The following is a 20,927-nucleotide window of genomic DNA, read 5'->3' as shown; positions in this document are numbered from 1 at the left end:
GCTGCAAGGCTATGAAAGGAAGATCAGAATCAGAATCAGATTACCTTTATTCGTCCCGCAATGGGGAAATTTGCAGTCCACAGCAGCAATTGAAGAGGGATGGGGTTGGGGTGGGAGTGAAAGGATAGAAAACAAGATATTCTAAGCATAACAAAATAAAAATGTCAACTGTATACTGTGCAAATGTAGATGTGCAAAAACCGTTCTATAAACAAGACTGTACATAGTGCAGAATCAAGAGATGCATTTAGATATATTGCAACAACCCATATTTACAAGTGTCCAGTTTTTTTTTTTTTTTTTTTTTTTTTTTTTCACATGTGATCATTGGGAATTGTGAAGCCTGACAGCAGTCGGTAGGAAGATGAAAGGAAAGAAAGAAGTAGAAAAACAAAATACAGTGTTGTTGTCAAGGCAGCCATTCTTGCGGTGCCATCTTGAAGTCAAAAGAACTAAAAACTTAAATAACAAATAATATGGCAACACAAAGACCCAGACAGTGATTCAATCATAAGCACCCTCTTTGTTGTATGAAGCAGTTCTAGATGAAAGAGGAGAGGATCAAAGCATCCTTTTCACCAGTAGATCAGGGATGTCATAGTGAAATGTGTACATCTGCTACAAGCTAAATGTTGAAAGCAAACACAAAGTTGTAGCATCCATTGACGAAAAGAGATCGACTCACATGTCCCACGTAAATCTACTTCAATTCCATTCTCTTTTCTTCTCGATATCGATTTCCAGAATTGTTTATGGAGTCTCGGTCACGTAATACCATTTTATTTTATTTATTTTATTAAAAATTCATGTCTAAATCAGCTCCAAATATAGACGCTTCATCAATACACCCGTTCTTTGTGCGTTTTCTTTTTTTGTGTAAAATTGCACTTCCATCTATGTGTCGGCTTCGCATCTGCCTGACAGCCTGTCAACATCACATTTTCCTTTCTGTCCTGCAGCCCTTTACATGCACTGAACGTGAGAACTGCCTGCTATTTGTGATAACTATCACAGTGCAAGTGCTTACTTTACTGTCCTGAAAAAGTCTTAAGGAAATCATAGTCACAGAACAATCCCTGCAACTCCTTTTAACTTTTTCTGTTCCATACTTCACTAACCACCCTTTGGTCGCCCTAATATGTTCGTTTATTTTCCTCAGAGAATGCAGGCCGCTTAGTCACCCCTGCAAAAAAGCTGGAGGAGACCATTCGCCTGGCGGAGTTAGTCATTGAGGTCCTTCAACAGAACCAGGAGCACCATGCCGAGGTGGGTGATCAGATGCACGTGCTCTAATCTCCCCATGCTTATCTTCTCGACTGAGGGTCTTAGATGTAGAACGAATCTCCTATAAATAAAACTGCCTTTTATCGTCCCACAATGGGGACATTTGCAGTCCACAGCAACAATTTGAGAGGGGTTGGGGGGTGAAAAGATAAAAACAAGATATTCTAAGCATAATAAAAAATGTCACAAGACTGAGGTGTATACTCTAACTGTGCAAGACTGTTTCATAAAAAATGTACAATAGTGCAGGTATAAAAGAAAAGCACATTGATATATGTAGCTGTATTGCATCAACATAAGGTTGATGTGCTATTTACAGTACAAGAGTCCATGTATTTTTTTAATCATTTAATAATGTGATTATTAAGAAGCCTGACAGCAGTCGGTAGGAACGAGCGGCGGTATCTCCTTCTTGCAGCGCGGGTGTAACAGTCTCTGGCTGAAGGAGCTACCCAGAGCTGTCAGAGTGGGCGTCAATGTGTTGCTAACCTTCTTTCCACTCTTCTGTATGTGGCATTGATTGTGGGGAAAAAATACATTTGGACATCCCACCTGAAAGCACAATAATGACAATTAAAAGTCGCATTTCCGGGCGTTCAGAACGACGTTATTAGCATTTGGCGACGCTTCTGCAAGGTTGCGTCACCGCCGAAGTGTGATCCTTTCCCAGTATGCGGATCTAGCAGATTTATTGTATCTCTCTGAATATGCTTGACAGGCGGCCGTCACGAGCTCTGCAGATCAATCGGTACAGTATTTCGATTTTTTTTACCCCCCCCCCCCCCCACCTTCCCTATCACGCACAAACCCAACCCACCGCCCCTTTTGTATGGCATGCGTGCCACCATGGCAAGAAGCAGCTTCTTTGTAGCTGAGGCTACGGTGACAGGTGGGCTCGGTAACAAAGCCAATACGAGGAGCTTGCACCACATGACTGTGATCATAACGCATGTTCATCGGGCCATAAAGAGCTTTCCTTGCTCTCCCAACAGCATGCTGAACCGGTATGAACGAGTATGCTCCATGTGAACCCCCTGACTTTGATCCACCATAGATGTGTTCCTTATCCATTTGACGATTAATGTCCGCTCTTGTCCAAGCATCCCAACTAAGCTCCTCCTTATCCATCACCTCCTTCTGCTGTCTAAGTTGACCACACTCACACACCAAAAGCTCCCTCTAAAAAAAAAAAAGATTTTTTTTTCATTTTCCTATGTTCTCCCTTGTGATTGATGCCTGTCATGCAGGGAAAAGAGGTGTGTAATAACAATGAATGCGTCATGTGCATGTCCCCTCAGGACTGATTGCATTGACGAAGCACCTTTAGAGAAGTGAGCATTGCCAGAGAATTTAAGGGCCACAATTCACTCTTGAACAATGATAGCAAAGGTTGGCTGGGGCTCTACCTTACGACCATTTTTGGAAACTTGAGTCCCCTTTTCTTGTATCTCCTTGGAGAAAAGCTTCATTTCTCTCACTAGTCCCCTTTTTTAGCCTTCAGCGTTAGGTAAGTGGACAGGTAAGTATTGTAGAACTGCCAATTACAGTGGCTGGGCCACATTGGGATGTCTCGAAGTATTGCAGTGTATTTTGTAAAGATTTCAAGGGCTCTTAGAAGCCTGAATGGATCTGGTCCGCCTTTGCTTATCGCAAATGCGATGCAAGCGAAGGATGCGAGGTCATGAGTGGCATTCACTTTGGATTTTTGGAGGTGTATCTCATTTTTTTTTAGCTTGGCAGAAAAGCAGGCAGGGAAGCGGCACATCAGCATGAGTAAAAGCGTGAAATAGGCCAGAAAAATTTGGAGGGATTCGGAAGGCCTTCAAAACGCAGCACACATACCGGGACTGAGCATGTTGTTTGACGAGCATGGGGCATCTCGCTAACTCTCTGCTACTGAGAGGTGTTGCTTGTGTTTTGTCCTATAAAGACTAATTAACCATGAATCCGCTCATAGGATAACGCAATGCTGCGGTGCACTTTAACATGACTGCAAATTACAATCACGACAATATGTCTTACCTCACAAGTTGGCGTGTCAGTGTTTGCAATTTCGCCCGTTTTTCTACATACTGTACTGTATATATTATAATTTTAGGTTATTTGTAGAAAAACTCACCTATTTGCTGTTTTTGTGCTCAGGCCAAAGAAGTATCTAATGGAAATTTATTGCATTAGTGGCATATTGTGGTGCTAATCCAGACTACAATTGTTATGTATTTTGTCAGAAGGTTTGCCGTTATCACAGGAAGTGCTTCATACAAAACTATCTGAAATTTCCACTAACAACCCTGGCTAAAGTTTGCTCCTATTAAAGATGTTTCTGGGTCACTCGATCCCAATGTATCACTTCAATAAACTCCTTTGACAAAAATTATGAACGTTAATACTTTGGCGCCATTATATGGACGCTTAAAGGACAACCGACGTCTCTGGACAAGTTGTGTCCATAATTTGTAAAATGGCTTCAAATGACTTCTACTGAGCGTATTTTACAAAGCTTCCACCACATATAGCTATATTTTACGTTTTAAGACTCTCGCTGAATATTCCGGAAGTCTTGTTTTTGAGTTGGTGACGAGTCCTCACCCTACGTCAATGTAGGAACGCCCCTCAGCGAGAAAGGACATACCTTGCATCACCTCAATGCATTTTGCAATATTTTGTTTGGTCTGAAAACTTGGTGTTGATCCGTGTTGATGGCGAAATTAGAAGGAAACACATAAATAACGCGATGGTGAATCCTTATGTGTGGCACCGAGCATCTATTTGACATTCACTGACAAAAAGTGTAAGGAATTAATCAGCACGTTTCCACGGAGCTTTCCATGGAGCTTTGTCGCCCTCTTTTGTAATAAATGTTTTTTCTCCCCCGATGAGGTTTCCTACGCTGCAGTGAATGTTTATGCAGTGCTAAAACTCAACATTCTGTGGATCCTGCAACTTCAGTGAAAATGACAAAAACCCTGGAGTGGATTTTATTTCAAATTACAACCACACACTATTCAGTTTATGGAAGACCATTCACCAGAGTTTCAGCGGGAGAAAACATTGTTGTAGTGGAGGGACTCCGTAGGACGCATCCTTTTGGGTCACCCTCCCGAAAGAGGACTCTGTAAAAGTGATTGACAACTTTGTCAGACGAGTACAGGTTTGCTTGCAATGAAATGGTGGACATTTGGAACACATCTTGGGGAAGCCATACATTGACTAAAAATTAACAGAAATAGGTGAAACTCTGGTGAATGGTCTTCCATGAAATGAATAATGTGTGGTTGTAATTTGAAATAAAGAGCTTTTTTAATCAAAGCCACAATTGAAATGTTCATGGGTCCGCATCTTTTTGTGTCACCCTGTAGTTGAATTTGTGATGAACAAAGTGATTTGGCACAGGTTCACAGAATACCTCATGCAAAATATCCCTTTGTGTCGCCACGCTCTGGTTGTTTTAAAACTTCTTTGGTTACATTTTTGAACTCGTAAATGCGTCAAACGTTGAAGAAAATTAAAGAACATCAATGAACATGTTAATAGACCAGAATCTGAGAAGTTTCCTTCTTCGCAAGCGATTGTCCCTCATTGCCTCTCTCTTTCTCCCGCCCACCTCATGTCCCATTTCACCTGCTTTTCGTTTTCTCTTGCTCTTTCTGCAGGCGTTTGCGTGGTGGACCGACCTCATGGTGGAGCACGCCGAAAACTTCTTAGCACTCTACGCCATCGACATGGACGCCGCTTTGGAGATCCAGTCGCCCGAGAGCTGGGACAGTTTCCCGCTTTTCCAACTTCTCAACGATTTCCTCCGAACAGACTGTAAGAGAGAGAGACATCGAGAGACATAGAGAGAGAGAGAGAGAGAGAGAGAGAGAGAGAGAGAGAGAGAGAGAGAGAGAGAGAGAGAGAGAGAGAGAGAGAGAGAGAGAGAGAGAGAGAGAGAGAGAGAGCGACTTCTTTTGAAAATGTCTCATCGATTTTACTTCTGAATGTCTTCTTCCGCTCATCCTCTTGTCTGTAGATCATCTGTGCAACGGAAAATTCCACAAGCACCTTCAGGATCTGTACGCTCCTCTGGTGGTTAGATATGTGGATCTGATGGAGTCCTCCATCGCACAGTCAATTCACAAGGGCTTTGAGCGGGAGTCCTGGGAACCTGTAAAGTAAGGAGCCTCTGTCTTCGTTGCTCATCTCTCGGATTACATCACTTTTTTTCGGAACAAGCCATGCGTGGGCTAATATGCCCACGCAAAAAAAAAGGAAAAGGTTATTAACTGTGAGAATAGTTTGACACCTGTGACTAATGTATGTGTCTGAGCCATTTCTCTGCAGCATGTTGGTGCCAAGCTGATGTCTAATATTTCTTTTTGCTTTGTTTTGTTTTATGTACACTAACCTTCATAATTTGTGCTTTTTGACATATTGCCCCCCCCCCCAAAAAAAAAACAAATAAGGCCTCCAGTATGTCGCTGTTGTTTATCATTTGTTGTGGCTTTCACAGTTTCAATTCTGTGTTTGGATTTTGATAGAGATTAGTCATATCTCTGACAGATTTTATAAAAGCCTTAAAGTAAAGCAAAATGTGTTTTTTTTGTTTGTTTGCGATGGTAAGACATGTATTAGCTTTTTCTTTTGTGTTTTTTTTTCCTCTAATATGTGAGTCCAGCTGTAAGTCTACTCATCTGTGTTGTTTTCAAATCTTTACGTTGAGTGATGAATGTCACACAGCTTTCTGCTACACCCACGCCATTGTTATGTTCTTTTTGTTCTTGTTGTTTCTTTTTGTCTGTCTCCTCTGCAGGAGTTTAACAAGTAATCTGCCCAATGTGAATCTACCAAATGTCAACCTCCAAATTCCCAAAGTACCAAATCTGCCAGTTCCAGTAGCGGGACTATCAGTTAACCTTCCACAAATGCCTAGCTTTTCAACCCCGTCGTGGATGGCTGCTATATATGACTCTGAGTGTGTATTCAACTAGTTTATTTCAGCTTTCCTTAGCAAAACGGAGAATGCCTTGGTATGAAGATGCACACATTGAAGAATGTATGGAGAAAAAAAATATTTTTTAAGCAGCACTAAAGACCTACTTGTAATCAATTTTTATGCACCAGGGCTCGACATGGTGGCGTACGCTAATCTGGTTTGTTGCACTGTGTGTTGTTGACACAGTTGTACCATTGTAGCTTCAATAACACTGTCAAAAAAACAAAACCATTTTTTTGTTTTAAACCAGGCATCATGCTTTGGAAGTCGTACCAGATTGGTATCATTTTATGTATTATTAATATGATAAGAAGGGAATATGCTGCATGAAATTAATTAACTTAGAATCGAAAGTAAAGGATGACTATCAGTATGGCTATCTAGCTCGCAATCTAGCTAGCTATCTTGCTGGCTATCTCACTGCCTAACAAGCTAGAAAATAGTTATATTTGCTATCTATTTGCGATCTATTAGCCATCTAGCTAGCTTGCTATCTAACTGGCTAGCTATTAGCTATCTAAATAGCTAGATAGCGAGCTTTCTATCTATTTGAGTTTTTCCAGCTTGAGTGAAAGTTGGCGTGAGTGGCTGTTGCTGCTCACCCACAAAAAAACATACCCTGTGAAAGGCGCTTGTAAATGAAATGTATTATTTTTATTATTACAATCATAAAAATAATTTTCAGAGATGACCAATCTTTGTTCTTTAAAAAGTTTGTTTCTTAAGAGTTTTCATTGAATATTTTGGCCTTCCAATTTTCAGAAATCACTATATACAAAAACAACAAATGACAAATTATCCATTACTAATCATTGTGCCAAAACCGGAAAATGATGGTATAAGACAGAAAAAAAATCCACCTGGCAAAGAGATTATTGAAATGAAACACCATTTTGTATATCCGAGCCTTATACACCAAAAAATACAGTTTTCAGTAAAGTAACTAAGTCTCAAGATAACAATGGCAAAACTGCCAATCAGGAGCGTTTGCAAACATAAGGAGTGCTGCCATCACTTTAGTGGTGTCCCGGCTGGTCCAACATTTAGGCTCACCATGACTCCAGAATTGATGCTACTCTCATTTTTACAGTTTTTGAAGTTCCTGTCAAATTATTAAGATATTTCTCCTTTAAAGGACAATAAATTTGGGAATGGCAGTGAATGAGTTAATGTTTTTCATTCTTTGCACACAGTCTTAAAGGACAACCGACGTCACTTTTTTGTTTCCTAACTGACATCACAAAAACGTTTCATAGCATCTAAAATACCCAAAACACGCAGTATGATATTTTTAATCAAATGCAAAACACCAATAAAAATGACTCAAAGTGTCCAAAATCTGCAAAAAAATTGAGTTGCGAATTGGGCATTTTCAGAAAGTTCCGCCCCCAGTTCGTGACGTCACGCCAAGACGTCTTGCATTGCTGGAGAATCAAAACAATGGCTTTAGATTCGGACAAACAAGCATTGACGTGATGGAAGGACTGCTACAATGTGTCCTTTTTTTCGGTCAGGGGCGTTCCTTCAGTGACATCACGTACGGACTCGTCACCAACTCAAAAACAAGACTTCCGGAATATTCAGCACAAGTCTTAAAACATGAAATATAGCTATATGCGGTAGGATCTTTGTAAAATACACTCAGTAGAAGTCATTTGAAGCCATTTTACAAATTATGGACACAACTTGTCCGGAGACGTCGGTTGGCCTTTAATGTCATATAACCTGATTACTTATTGTCTGACTCATGTCAAAACAGTTCATGTTCATGCCAAGGATTCTCTGACAATAGTGGAGGTCATCTGTCTCATCATGCATGCCGTTGAGTTTGCGATGTGATGACACAGTTGTAGGATTCAACCCCCCCTACCCACCCTCACCCGAGAGAAGTCACGTATATACTGTACATTTCTGCATGCAGTATATACACGCTGAATGTTTCCCTGAGGCTGCGGCTACTGTCGTGATTCAGGATGCAAAAAACGATACCAAAGCATTAGAAATTATTTACAAAACCAGACACACACACACACACACACGTTAGTTTTTGTGGTATTATGACCTTGACCGCCTCGCCGGGAGTCTGATTGGGTGAGGCAATGGAGTGGGCGGGTCTAAAAAAGTTTATAGTAATATTTTTCACCGTCCATCCCGGCAACACTTGCCCAACAGACTCCACCGGGGCTGGCTCAAGAAGGTCTGCATGGTGTGTCTGGTTGTTCTTCTGGAGGCCCCCGGCACCTTGGGGACATCGATGCTGAGAGGGGACGTAACCATTTGGAAGAATCAGACCACAAATTGGCATCTCAGATGTCCTCTCTCATGCCACCATTCCCTTTGTGACTCAATGCTACAGCTGCAGTAATTTGAACCTGCATGTGGCCACCTCACACCCCTGATCAATAATCATACCGGAAAGGAGGATTATTGATTGATTACTGTATAGTTCTCGCTCCTCTCCACCCGTATGCTAGACTGTCTACACCACCTATGACGGATGAGACACTGTATGTCCAAAACAGTCAAATGACTTCTCAGGTGGCGAGGAGCAACACCCCCTTAACACCTCCCTCTTTCCCTGACCTTTCACCTCCCTCATCAGCCTCTGGCATTATCTTTGACCTGTATGCGTTTTCTTCAATGACAGCAACGGCTCCGGCACATCCGAGGACCTGTTCTGGAAGCTGGACGCCCTTCAGACCTTCATCCGGGACCTGCACTGGCCCGAGGAGGAGTTTGCCAAACATCTGGAGAGTCGCATCAAGCTCATGTCGAGCAACATGATCGAGAACTGCGTCAAGCGGTATGTGGCCTTGCTCGGACTGTGTTGAAAGTAGATGATGGATACAGTCGGTGGTATAGAGCCAGACATGTTTGGAAACTTGCCTTGGCTACCCCATGTTTAAATTAGATTTGTTGTGAGCGTGACTTGTTATTTTATTTTAACTATTGCTTTTTAACACATCCACTGCCAGACGTGCAAAAATGTGTCCACTCCAGTGCCAGGGTTTTTGTCATCGTCACTGAAATTGCAGGACCTACAGAATATTGACTTTTAGGACTACATAAATATTCCATGCAGCGTAAGACACCCTAGGCTCTCTTCTTTCATGAGGAAAAAAAGAGTTAAATTATATGAGTCTTGAGTTATATGGCCTTGAAATGAGGGCGGCTGTCCAAAATACAATGCAATACATCCATATTGGTTTATGTAGCGCTTTAACAACAGTTGAAGCTGGAACAAAGCGCTAAGATGGAAAAAAAGAGATGCTGCCCCCTTGTGGAAAAGAAAAAAACATTGCTAGAGGCCATAGCCTGCGCTTTATCGGCACCTAAGCATGAAAAAAAATGTGAATGCCGCTCATCGTCATATTTTAAATTCCTGATTAAATTCTGGAATGGCAGTGAATGAATTGAATTTGTGTTGACTGATTTTTTTAAAACCACATTTGTGAATTTTTGCTTTAATGGTTGCAAATGAAGCGGTAAAAATATGAATGATAATAAATGCCATTGATATCACGCAGTTTGATCAATTTCCTCTTTGTCTTCCAAACAGCACCAGGATGGCGTTTGAGTCCAAAGTGGCAAAGAGCAGCAAGTCGACAGATTTCCGCATTTCTCCGACATTATGCACCATGTTCAATGTGATGGTGGACGCGAAAGACCAGTCGGCCAAACTGTGTGCCATGGAAATGGGGCAGGAGGCGAACAAAGAAAAAAACAAAGTAAATCAGTGTTTTTAATTTAAACGGGGTACATATGTCCTAATATTTAGCAAGTATTCTCTTGCTGCTCTTTATAAAATGTGTCAGAATCAAGATGATCAACACAGCGTGTCACACTACATGTAATGATCAAATCAAATATTTGTTGTAGTACCAAGACTGAACTGGCGGTGGCAGCATGGTGCCGCAAGACCTTCAAACGTCCAGAAACTCACCGTGGAAGTTACTCAAATAGATAGAATGCCAGCTATCTAGCTAATAGAAAGCAAATAGCCAGCTAGCTAGAAAGCTAGCCAGCTATATAGCTAATAGATATACATATAGATAGCTCGCCAGTCAGCCAGAAAGACAGCGAGATAGCTAGCGAGCCAACTATATAGTTAGCTAGCTAATGAATAGCAAATAGATAGCAAATAGCTAGCTAGCTTTTAGTCCTCTTCATCCAAATGTCAAAAGTAGATGTGAAGATGTGATTTGCTTCAAAAATCGTTTTTTACAAACACATGTTGTCATTTTTATTGAAGTTTGTGAGTTGTCAAACATGTTATATAAACTCAACACAATGAGTTGACGTTTTATTTGCGATAAAACGAAATGTCAGATTCTCCGACCGTGATATTGGTGCTAAGCACATATGAGGAATTGAGATTTTAACTTTGGAACAGGTTTAATATTTAAGATTGTTGGACCCAATATTTTCTGAGTAGTGTGGAAAGGAAAACTCGCTCTTAATACACTGAACAACCAACATAGTCACTTGCATCAGGAAGGAGAACTTACTGAATAATTGATGTGTGTACCCCACGTTGATCACAATGTTCCACAAGACAAACCGATAACTTGATTGATGGTTTCTCTTTGCAGAAACAGTTCCACTCTCAAATCGATGAACTGATTGAGGAAAGTGTACGGGACATGATTCAGCTCTTGGTTGCAAAGGTACGAGGATCTCATGTTGCATCAACGACATACATACGCATGTCATTGGGTTGATCACACGTACATTGGGTTGATCAAATCATTGATTTGTGGTATTTTGCTTAGTTTGTCGCCATTTTGGAGGGAGTTTTGGCAAAGATATCCAGATACGATGAAGGCACGCTGTTCTCCTCCTTCCTCTCGTTCACGGTGAGAGTAACCTTCCTTTTGGTATGCTTAAAAGGCTGTATTTTCTGGTATATAAGGTGCACCGGAGTATAAGGCGCACCCTCAATGAATGCCAATGGTGTATTTTCAAACTTTTTCCACATATAAGGCGCACTGGAGTATAAGGCCCACCTTCAATAAATGAAAACAGTTTTCCAAATATAATATACAGTATAAATAAATACACGTTTTCCAAATACAAACAATGCCCGCCACATTATAAGGTGCTACTGCATACCTGCCACCTACTCCGAGTACGGTTTTCGTTATCCCATTCCGGGTTACGGTGTATTAATGAAAGTTATGGTTTCCAATAAAAACAATAAGTCAAAAATCATTAAAATAGTACATACCCAACGTTCTTTCAAAACATGAGATCGCTCAGTATCGTATCTAAATATTTCATAATATTACGTACTTCACATATAAGGTGCACCTGCATATAAGGCGCAGGGTCATCTTTTAAAGAAAAGCAAGGCTTTTGGGTGTGCATTATACACTGGAAAATACGTATTCATTAATAGCTAGAAAAAGATTTGAAATTGGACATTAAATGTTTTGTTACTTTATGCTATACAGTGGAATTATTCCAATGTACTGAATGATCTCTTATATGTTTATGTTACCCCTAAAATTGTCCCTATTAAAAAAAACAGTAATAATGTTAACATAAATAAATCTGTGTCAGCATCATAGGACTATTTAACTCTTAAAGTGATTTTTCTTTTTCTTTTTCCAGTACTAATCTCCATAAAAGTTGATATTCATGTTTTACTTTTACGGGACGGATCCTTCATGCGTTCTTTGCATCCGACTGTTCTAAAAATGGCACCTTTTGTTTCTTTGGTTCCATTTTTTTCCCAGGTGAAAGCTGCCTCTAAGTACGTGGACGTACCTGTAAGTTACACTTTCCCCTTCACGAGACGCCCACGCGTTGCCTTTTTTTTTAGCCCTCTCGCTTCTCCGCAGTAAATCAGCCGGCCGTATGTTTATGTTGCAGAAACCCGGCATGGACGTGGCCGACGGCTACGTGACCTTTGTCCGTCACTCTCAGGACATGCTGCGTGATAAGGTCAATGAGGAGGTGTATATAGAAAGGTTATTTGATGTAAGTAAGATGCCGTCTCCTCCGCTCAAGCAGAGAGGGGGCCCTACAGAATGTGGCAAAACAACAGGGCAGATGGGGATAAGTCCCATTTATTATTTTAAAGGGGAACGGGGCTTTTGTTTTTAATTTCTTTGCGAGCAGGAAAAGTGTTTCTTCCTGTCCTTTCTGTCCTCTTCTCTCTTTCTCTTTTCAAGCTCAGCTGCTGCCCTCTGCATTCCGGTCTGCATTGCCACAGTGCTTTTGGGCCTTTGTCTATTAAAAAAAAAAGCAAAAAAAAAACAAGCTTCTATTTACAAAGAGTCCGTAAAAGCATCTCCGCCCACCCCCCCAAGTAAAGGATTATATGAAGCAGTGCTCTCTCAAAATAACATACAGTGCATGCTTAGTGAACATCAAGCACTCCTCAGGAAAGACACATGAGGAGCCTTTAGCGGAAAATGCAAAATTATAATGGCGGTGGGCTCCCGGGCAGGTTTTCATGTGTTGGAGGGTGACGAGAGCACTGTCTTAGCCCGACATAATCCTTATCCCGACTGGATACATTGACAGCAATGTGTCCTTCATGTGTGGTTTTCAACGACACATATTTCCGTGTTGCGCGTGTGTGTATGTGCGAGCGTACGTGTGCGTGTTTGCTTCCACGTCATTGCGAATTGTCAAGACGTACGTCTCTGCCGCGGCGTGTCGGCCTTTGTGAGGAAGTGAGTTGGGTTGACACGCGGGTGTTTTGTATGGGAGCCAGATGAAACTATTTTTGTTTGTTTTTGAGTTGTGTATGTTTTTTTTTTTTTGGAGTGGCTTTGCTTTAGTGTGTGTGTGAAGGCTCCTCCCTTGTCTGCGTCCTCACTTCCTTCCGGTGTCCTATGTGCCCCCCCCACTTCCCCCAGATGAATCATGTTCTAGTTCCTCTCAAGTTGTAGCCGTGTTCTTAAAATGACATGTTTGCTTTATTTTGGGTTACTTTTCTTTTTGCTTCTCATCGTAATGCATTTTTGCATGTATGTCAACGCCATCCTTCTATGTTGCACTGGCTCTACTGGATCTCTCTGATTTCAACCCTTTTGGTCTCTTCTTATTAACACCATTCCTGCTTCTTCCTCCTCCAGTGTAAAAAAAATGCAGTGGCTTTATTGACGAGATGTAAATCGAATCTATTTTTACAGCAGTTCCAAATTTTGATGAGAGAGCTTTATGTCAATAAAGAAGCTATTTCGATCCACTGCGGCATCCGAAACGGTGCCGTTTGAAAAAATAAAAAAATAAGGGAATTGAAACTTTCAAAGGCTGCTAAGTGCATGCCAGAGCAACGGGGGGCGCTGTAATCATTTTATCAGAATTGTAACCAAAGTCATACTTTAAAAGTCCCACTGCAGTGGTAGTTGTAGTGAAAAAGGCTGAAACTTTCACACTTAACTCATTCACTGCCATTCACACATTTATTCGGGAATTAAAAATATGACGTAGAGTGCCATTACCGAATTAGTTCAGGTTTTGTTTTTTTTCTTGCTTGGGTGCCGATCAAGCCTCAGACCTCTGGCAATGTTTTTTACCTTGACTTGACTTTGACTTTGAAGGGGGTAGAATTGCCCTTCTTAGTGGAATTTACTAATTCACTGCCATTCACGAATTTATTACGGGAATTGAAAATATGATGCAGAGCGCCATTCCCGAATTTGTTCGGGTTGTGTTTTTTTTCTTGCTTGGGTGACAAAAAAGCGCTGGCCAGACCTCTGGCAATGTTCTTCCCTTCCACAAGGGGCATCATTTGCCTTTTTTTTCCATGTCAGCGCTTTGTTCCAGCTTCAGCTGTTGTTAAAGTGCCATATAAACCAATGTGTACAGTATTGCATTGTATTTTGGACAGCTGCCCTCATTTCAAGCTCATATAACTAGAGACCCATATAATTTAGGAATTAACTATTTTTTCTTGATGAAAGACGAGAATCTAAATTTTATTACACTGCATTGAATGTTTGTGCAGTCCTCAAACTGAATATTCTGTGGGTCCTGCAATTTGAGTGAAAATGACAAAAACCCTGGCACGGAGTTGGACACATTTTTGCACGTCCTGCAGTGAATGAGTTGAATTTGTCTTTTTTTCTTTTTCTTTAAAGTGTTAACATGAGAGAAATTTTCTGCGCCAAGTTAAAATTGAGCTTCTTACAATGAAAAGATCCTCATCCCCAATTTTGCCTCTACTACTACTATCTTCTCCACGCGACTCGCTGTCATCATTTCACCAAGTGCTATAGAAAATGAATGGCTGCACATTACAATAAATCAAATCTGATTTTCTGATTACATTCAATATTATACGACAACTGACATCAATTGTTGCCGGGTAGATTTTCCAAGATTGAACATGTGGGGGCGGAACTGCTGTAAAAATTAGTAGTGGTCACATCAATACAGCCTCTGGCTAGTGGAGAAAAAAAGTGGCACTTATCTCGAATGTTAAGTTGTTTTCTCACATTATGTTGGTTGGCATGTTTTTTTTGGAGTCAAATAATCTTCCTGTGTACATCTTCTAGCATGACCCTCTTCCTCCGACTTGTGGCTCATTTTGCACACGTGCTACCGTAGGCCAGTTTCTTCCTCAGCACGCACACACCTGTGCCAGGTCTGCATGCTCTGCACGCTCGACTCGACTGTCAAGTGGAAAGGCATCTGCATCAACATAAACCGGAATCCGCTCCCTTGCGCCCCCCATCCCCTTCCTTGAGTAAAAAAAAAACCCTCCATCCATTCACCTTAGCAAATTCCGATAAAAGCTCACCAGAGGATACGTGGAGTCCTTTTCATTCTGACCCAATGAAAGCTTTCAAAGTTGTCACAGGTCTTGATTTAACTCCGTGTGATTGCTGTAGCCTTGAATGCAAACCTAGCGTGGGACAAAGCAAAGAGAAGTTACACAACATTAGCACCCCTTCAACCGCGTCTGGTAACCGCCCCCTTCTTTTTTTCCTCTCTTGCCGGTAAAACCTCCGCTTACATTTGTTTTATCTCCAAGTCCTCCGAGGTCACATTTCCATTAAAACCGACACAGCGTTTTTATGTGGCGCAGTGAACACATTCATTCATTCCGCCCTTATTGCCAGTTTCAAACCCCAGCTGCTTCTTTTGCACTTTTTTTTGTGTGCACATGTCAATCTTCAGCGTCTAAGAAATGAATGGACCACTTAGCACAATTAATTCTTAAATATCTCCCAAAGTCAGGAATGCCAAGTAAGCATGTATTTTAATTCATCTAAAGGGCCAATTTGCTTATTATGACGATGAGTGTGCACTTCTCGGGTTTGGTCATGACGGGCATTGAAAACAGCGCGGCGGTGACTCATGCCCATAAACAGAGTGATTGGCCAACACACATAATTAAGCAGCTCGGTGCAAGCAAGTTTTTTTGCACCAATAGGGAAACGTTTTGAGGCGCCACAATTCTGCTTTTCGTAAAGCGTGTGTGTGTGTGTGTGTGTGCGTGTGTGTGTGTGTGTGTGGGGGGGGGGGGGGGTGCGTGCGTGTGTGCATGTTCTCTTCCAACAAGTTGATTTTCTTTCTTCATAGATGCAATCCCAATGATTGAACAAACGTGCCAATTTGGGGCTGTCTGTCCACTTGTCGAAAAAAGTTGCATCACAGCATTTTCTGCCATGACTCATTTGAGATGTGCTTCACGCCAAATAAGCTCGTACACAAAATAAAACTCATGATGTGTGAATTTGTTTTTGAGCCGTAAAAAGTTAGATAGATAGATAGATAGATAGATAGATAGATAGATAGATAGATAGATAGATAGATAGATAGATAGATAGATAGATAGATAGATAGATAGATAGATAGATAGATAGATAGATAGATAGATAGATAGTGAGCTAGCGAACTAGCTATCTAAAAACAACTTACATAAGGCAACTTTATTTATTTATTGTTGGTGTTAGTGAATATGAGAAGTTTTGGTCGTGTAGTTTCGTCGTCATACTTGTAATCGTCTCTCTTTATTTTCACAAGCTGAACCTTTTCATGTCGGAATCCTACTGAGGCCCTCTGTCAAGGCATACGGGCATACGGACACACACGTGACAGCAAACCATTATTTTTCCCGCCACCTCGTGTTAAGGTGTGCAATGTGTGTGTGTCCTTGCTGGAGAGTGTTGCTGTTTATGTCTTTCAGCAATGGTACACTGCCACCATGAACCTGCTGGGCACTTGGCTCACCGAACGTATGGACCAGCAGCTGCACGTCTACCAGCTCAAGATCCTCATCAGGATCACCAAGGTGACGTAGAAGAAGGAGCAGGGACACATTCGAAAAGACTCAATAATGGCTTTGTCCTGAAATAACCTTGGTTCTCTGTGTCCCCCTGGCAGAAAAAATATCGAGACTTCCGCCTGCAGGGCGTACTGGACTCGACCCTGAACAGCAAGATGTACGACACGGTGCGCAACAGGCTGACTTTAGAGGAAGCCACGGCTTCGGTGAGGGAAGGAGGCATGCAGGGCATCTCCATGAAGGACAGCGACGAAGAGGACGAAGAGGACGACTAGAGGCCCCGCCCCTAATCACATTTTTGACTTTAGCCTGGTTAACCGATGCATGTATCAAACTCAGATAGCCACTCAAGGACCTCTTTGTCAGCTCGAAATGCATATGAAGGAACTATAAATGAATAATAATAAGAATAATTATGGGGAAAAAAAAACGTACTTATACTGAGGAAATACGAGAAATGTGTTGAGAAAAAAAATGGCAGTTTAGCTGTGTCATAATAAAGATAGCACCAATTCATTCATTTCAAAATTAAGTTCCATGTGTTACTAAGCAATATGGAGAAGCATTTGTTTGAGTGAGAATAAATAGTGCGTGCGTGTGTGCGTGCGTGTCCCCGTCCCTCCGTCCGTCCGATGCAAACTACGTATGTATATGGCGCTCCTTTGTCGTACTCTCCGTTCATTCATGCTACATTGTCGTGTGTGTATGTGTAGAGCCTTTCTTTGTCTGTTTCGGGAGTGACAAACAAATACCCCCTCTGTCTTTTGTTGACACGTGTTTGTTGACCTTTGACCTTCAGCTTCAGCACGAAGGGCGTTCAAGAGATGCAATACTCTCCATTCTCCCTCCGTTTTGATAACTCGGGAGATTCTATTTTTATTTTCGCATTCCAAGAGGGGGAAGGGGGGGTGGATCAAGATGTCTTGAAAACAGGTTCTATTTTAATTGATTTCCATTTTTACAGAGGAAAAAAAACATTTTTTTTTTTATGAATGACAAAAAAAGTTGGTCTGTGTTGTGTAACTAACTGTGTGGAATGAGATATCTGGCTTGGGTCTCACCGTTGTTCTGTATATATGATATAAATATATATATATAAATATAAAATGCTGTACATTGCATTCTGAGCCATCGCTTGCATGCTTGTGGGTTCTAACAAATTTCAAACACTTATTTTTGTTCTCCGGTTTTCTGTGTCATCTAGCTGGTGGATTCATTCTTGCTTTTTTCCTTTTTTTTGCCTTCTGAACGGCAACAGTTGTAATATGCAAGAGCTGTGGCCGCCTAATAAAAATTATTGTACATGTGTCACTCAGGCCTTCTTATTCGATTAGTGGATTATAGTGAGATGAGGAGGTTCAAAGAAAGATGATAGGTTGATGCAATTTGGGGGAAATGAATACTACTAAAGACAACCTGACAAAAAAAGACAAATCATTTACATTTTTATTTTTCTACCCTGTATGTGACCATTAACCTATCTAGAAAAAGTGGAAATACAAATAATTGTGATAATGTTGCACAAGTGTGCACACCCTCCTATACAGCTTAACGCAGGGTTTTTGTCATTGTCGCTCAAATTCCAGGACCCACAGAATATTGAGTTTTAGGACAACATAATTCAATTCAGGGTAGGAAACCTTAGACTCTCTTCTTTCATCAGAAAAAAATGAGTTAATTCCTAAATTATATGGGTCTGAAGGTATCTGAGCTTGAAATGGGGGCGGCTGTCCTAAATATGATGTGATACATACATGTTGGTTAATATAGGGCTGTAACAACTGAAGCTGAAGCTGGAACAAAGCGCCAGCATGGAAATGCCGCCCCCTTGTGGAATGAAAAAAAAAACATTACCAGAGACGCTTTATTGGCACCCAAACAAGAAAAAAAAAGACCCAATTCGGGAACCTCCGGGCCGTGGACCGGTACCGGTCCGTGGGTCATTTGGTACCGGGCCGCGCAGAAAGAATTGATAATTTACATAAAATGAAAAAGTACCAGATTAGATCTGTCTATGACTTACTCTTGACGCATGTCAAAATGCTTGTAAAGGTCACGTGATACATACCACTAAAATTAGCCCACCGTAAGCGAGCAAAATGAGTAAAAAACAAACGTGAAAATATTGTCTGACATTAAACCGGTCCGTGGCGCAAAAATGTTGGGGACCACTGCTCTATGACATATTTTCTATTGGCAAATAAATTTGTGAATGGCAGCAAATGAGTTAATATGGCGTGCCCCACAACCTCCATCGATGGGAGCTTTCATGATACCACAATGCAACATCTACTGTGGCAGAAAATGGATGATGAAACTTCACCACATCTGCCCAAATGGGAATTTGTTTTATTGATATTAAATTGACAGAAGTTTACAACAATTGTGAAAATACCATCTACTTCGGTAAACAGGTAAGTTTGAGCAGAAACAAAAGCCTTGAATCGTTTATACCTGAGATTCTACTCCTCAAAAATTGTGAAAGAGAAACATTTGTAAAATGAGCATTTATGAACGAAAAGCACATTACTGGAGTGAAAATACAAATTGAAAACTGAGGATGTTTGATTCCACTGTTTTTCAGACCATTACCAATAATAATAATAATAATAAATTTAATTTCTAAGCGCAAGCGCCTTTCAAAACTCTCAAGGACACTTTACAGTCATGGGATTTAAAGGACAACCGACGTCACTTTTTTGTTTTCTAACTGACACCAGCAAAACGTTTTATAGCATCTAAAATACCTAAAACACGCAGTATGATATTTTTAGTCAAATGCAAAACACCAATAAAATGACTTAGTGTCTATAAAGTATTTGAAACCGGAAGTGGCCAGTTTCAGAAGGTCTCGCCCCCATGTTCGTGGTGTCACGGCAAGACATCTTGCCATGCTCGAGAATCAAAACAATGGATTCAGATTCGGAGAATATGCTTTCTTGTTACTCATCCAGTTATGAATATGATTCAAATAGTTCTGAAGAAGAAAGCATACATGTTTGCAATCGATGAAATAATTTATTCCGTGTCATTTTGAGGCATCAGGGGTGGGAAATGTTGCACCCTTTTTGGGTGCAACAAACCTGGCAAACCTTACCTGGCAAAAAAAGCCAGGTAAGGAATTAATCAGCCCGTTTCCACAGGGTGATTAATTCCTTACATGGAGCTTTGTCGCCCTCTTCTGCCTCTTTTTGGTCCTACACGATGTTTTCAGACCAAAGTACAGCAAAATGCATTGACGTGATGGAAGGACTGCTACAATGTGTCCTTTTTTCGGTCAGGGGCGTTCCTTCAGTGACATCACGTACGGACTCGTCAGCAACTCAAAAACAAGACTTCCGGAATATTCAGCGCGCGTCTTAAAACGTAAAATACAGCTATATGCGGTGGAATTTTTGTAAAATACGCCCAGTAGAAGTCATTTGGAGCCATTTTACAAATTATGGACACAACTTGTCCGGAGACGTCGGTTGTCCTTTAATGTTAGTGATTTTTTAAAGTGCTTTTTTTGGTAAATAAAAAGCCAGAAAGCAGCTAAAGCGTGGACCTTTTAATGTTTCATATATTTAAGAAGGCCGAGTCACAGTAGACGGTGAAGCAACAATAGTGATCAACACAACAAAAAAAGTGCCAAAGTTAAGTCATTATTCATCAAAGCAAATTAAGAAAAAAATAAAACATTCAATCAATGTGGGAAAAAAAGCAGAGAGAAGTGATGGATCAAGACAGTGTCTTCATCAGTCTAAAATGGTCAAATGTGAGACAGAAGAGGAGGTCCAATAAGAAAGAATAATATAGCCACTGTTGAGGTTACCTGTTGACCGAAGTGGCAAAAATAATGTTTTTTTTTTTTACCACTGGATGTAATGATATGAGCAAATCGTATTTGCATGTTCTACTAGTGATGCCTGGCTTTAGATCAAAGGTGCATGCGCGCTGCTCCAAGTCAGTCTGATGAGAGCCTACGAGAGCGACACATGTCAATTGCCTTCTCCCTCCAACCAACACAGCCGTCCTAATAAAGAACCTCAACTCTATCCAGAAGTTGTATCATTTACCGAACCCGCTTACACAAAGCAACGCATGGTGTCAGAATTGGTCTGGAAGACAAGAGGACGATAAAAGGACTTGGAACGAAAGATTCCACGGAGGAAAGACATTGAGCACAACCCACGGCAGAAAACGGCAGAAATGGAAGCTTTACGTCCACCCACAGCTCTGCAGCTAACAGGTAACGTGGCTGAAAATTGGAAGAGATTTAAGCAACGTTTTGAACTGTATTTGTCTGCAATTGGAGCTGATGAAAGCCATTCAAAGATGAAAGCATCCATGTTTTTGCACGTTGTGGGAGAGGAAGCTCTAGAGGTCTACAATAACTTCACATTTGATGCTGAGGATGACAAGATGAAGCTGTCAAAA

At 41.1% G+C, this 20,927-nt stretch overlaps 1 protein-coding gene across 7 annotated transcripts in view; it reads left to right on the top strand.

Annotated features, from left to right (window-relative positions):
- cadpsb (calcium dependent secretion activator b) overlaps window positions 1–17,819 on the top strand; it is a 74,351-nt gene extending 56,532 nt beyond the window's left edge. For 4 of the 7 annotated variants that reach the window (XM_089009477.1, XM_089009475.1, XM_089009471.1 and 1 more), the window contains 13 exons: window positions 1,160–1,266; window positions 2,003–2,032; window positions 4,938–5,094; window positions 5,297–5,438; window positions 6,077–6,238; window positions 8,907–9,062; window positions 9,819–9,987; window positions 10,852–10,926; window positions 11,032–11,115; window positions 11,998–12,030; window positions 12,134–12,241; window positions 16,410–16,514; window positions 16,607–17,819. In XM_089009477.1, coding sequence (XP_088865603.1) covers window positions 1,160–1,266; window positions 2,003–2,032; window positions 4,938–5,094; window positions 5,297–5,438; window positions 6,077–6,238; window positions 8,907–9,062; window positions 9,819–9,987; window positions 10,852–10,926; window positions 11,032–11,115; window positions 11,998–12,030; window positions 12,134–12,241; window positions 16,410–16,514; window positions 16,607–16,783 — 1,505 coding nt within the window. In that variant the 3' untranslated portion in view covers window positions 16,784–17,819. The remainder of the gene's footprint in view (window positions 1–1,159; window positions 1,267–2,002; window positions 2,033–4,937; window positions 5,095–5,296; window positions 5,439–6,076; window positions 6,239–8,906; window positions 9,063–9,818; window positions 9,988–10,851; window positions 10,927–11,031; window positions 11,116–11,997; window positions 12,031–12,133; window positions 12,242–16,409; window positions 16,515–16,606) is intronic. The other 3 variants (XM_089009476.1, XM_089009472.1, XM_089009474.1) reach the window with 1 other exon arrangement.
- The last annotated feature ends 3,108 nt before the right edge of the window (window positions 17,820–20,927 follow it).

The sequence above is a fragment of the Hippocampus bargibanti genome, linkage group LG12, assembly GCF_051943395.1.
Source record: "Hippocampus bargibanti isolate YZ-2025 linkage group LG12, ASM5194339v1, whole genome shotgun sequence".
NCBI classification, from domain to species: Eukaryota; Metazoa; Chordata; class Actinopteri; order Syngnathiformes; family Syngnathidae; genus Hippocampus; species Hippocampus bargibanti.
This window is presented reverse-complemented; position numbering and strand designations above follow the sequence as displayed.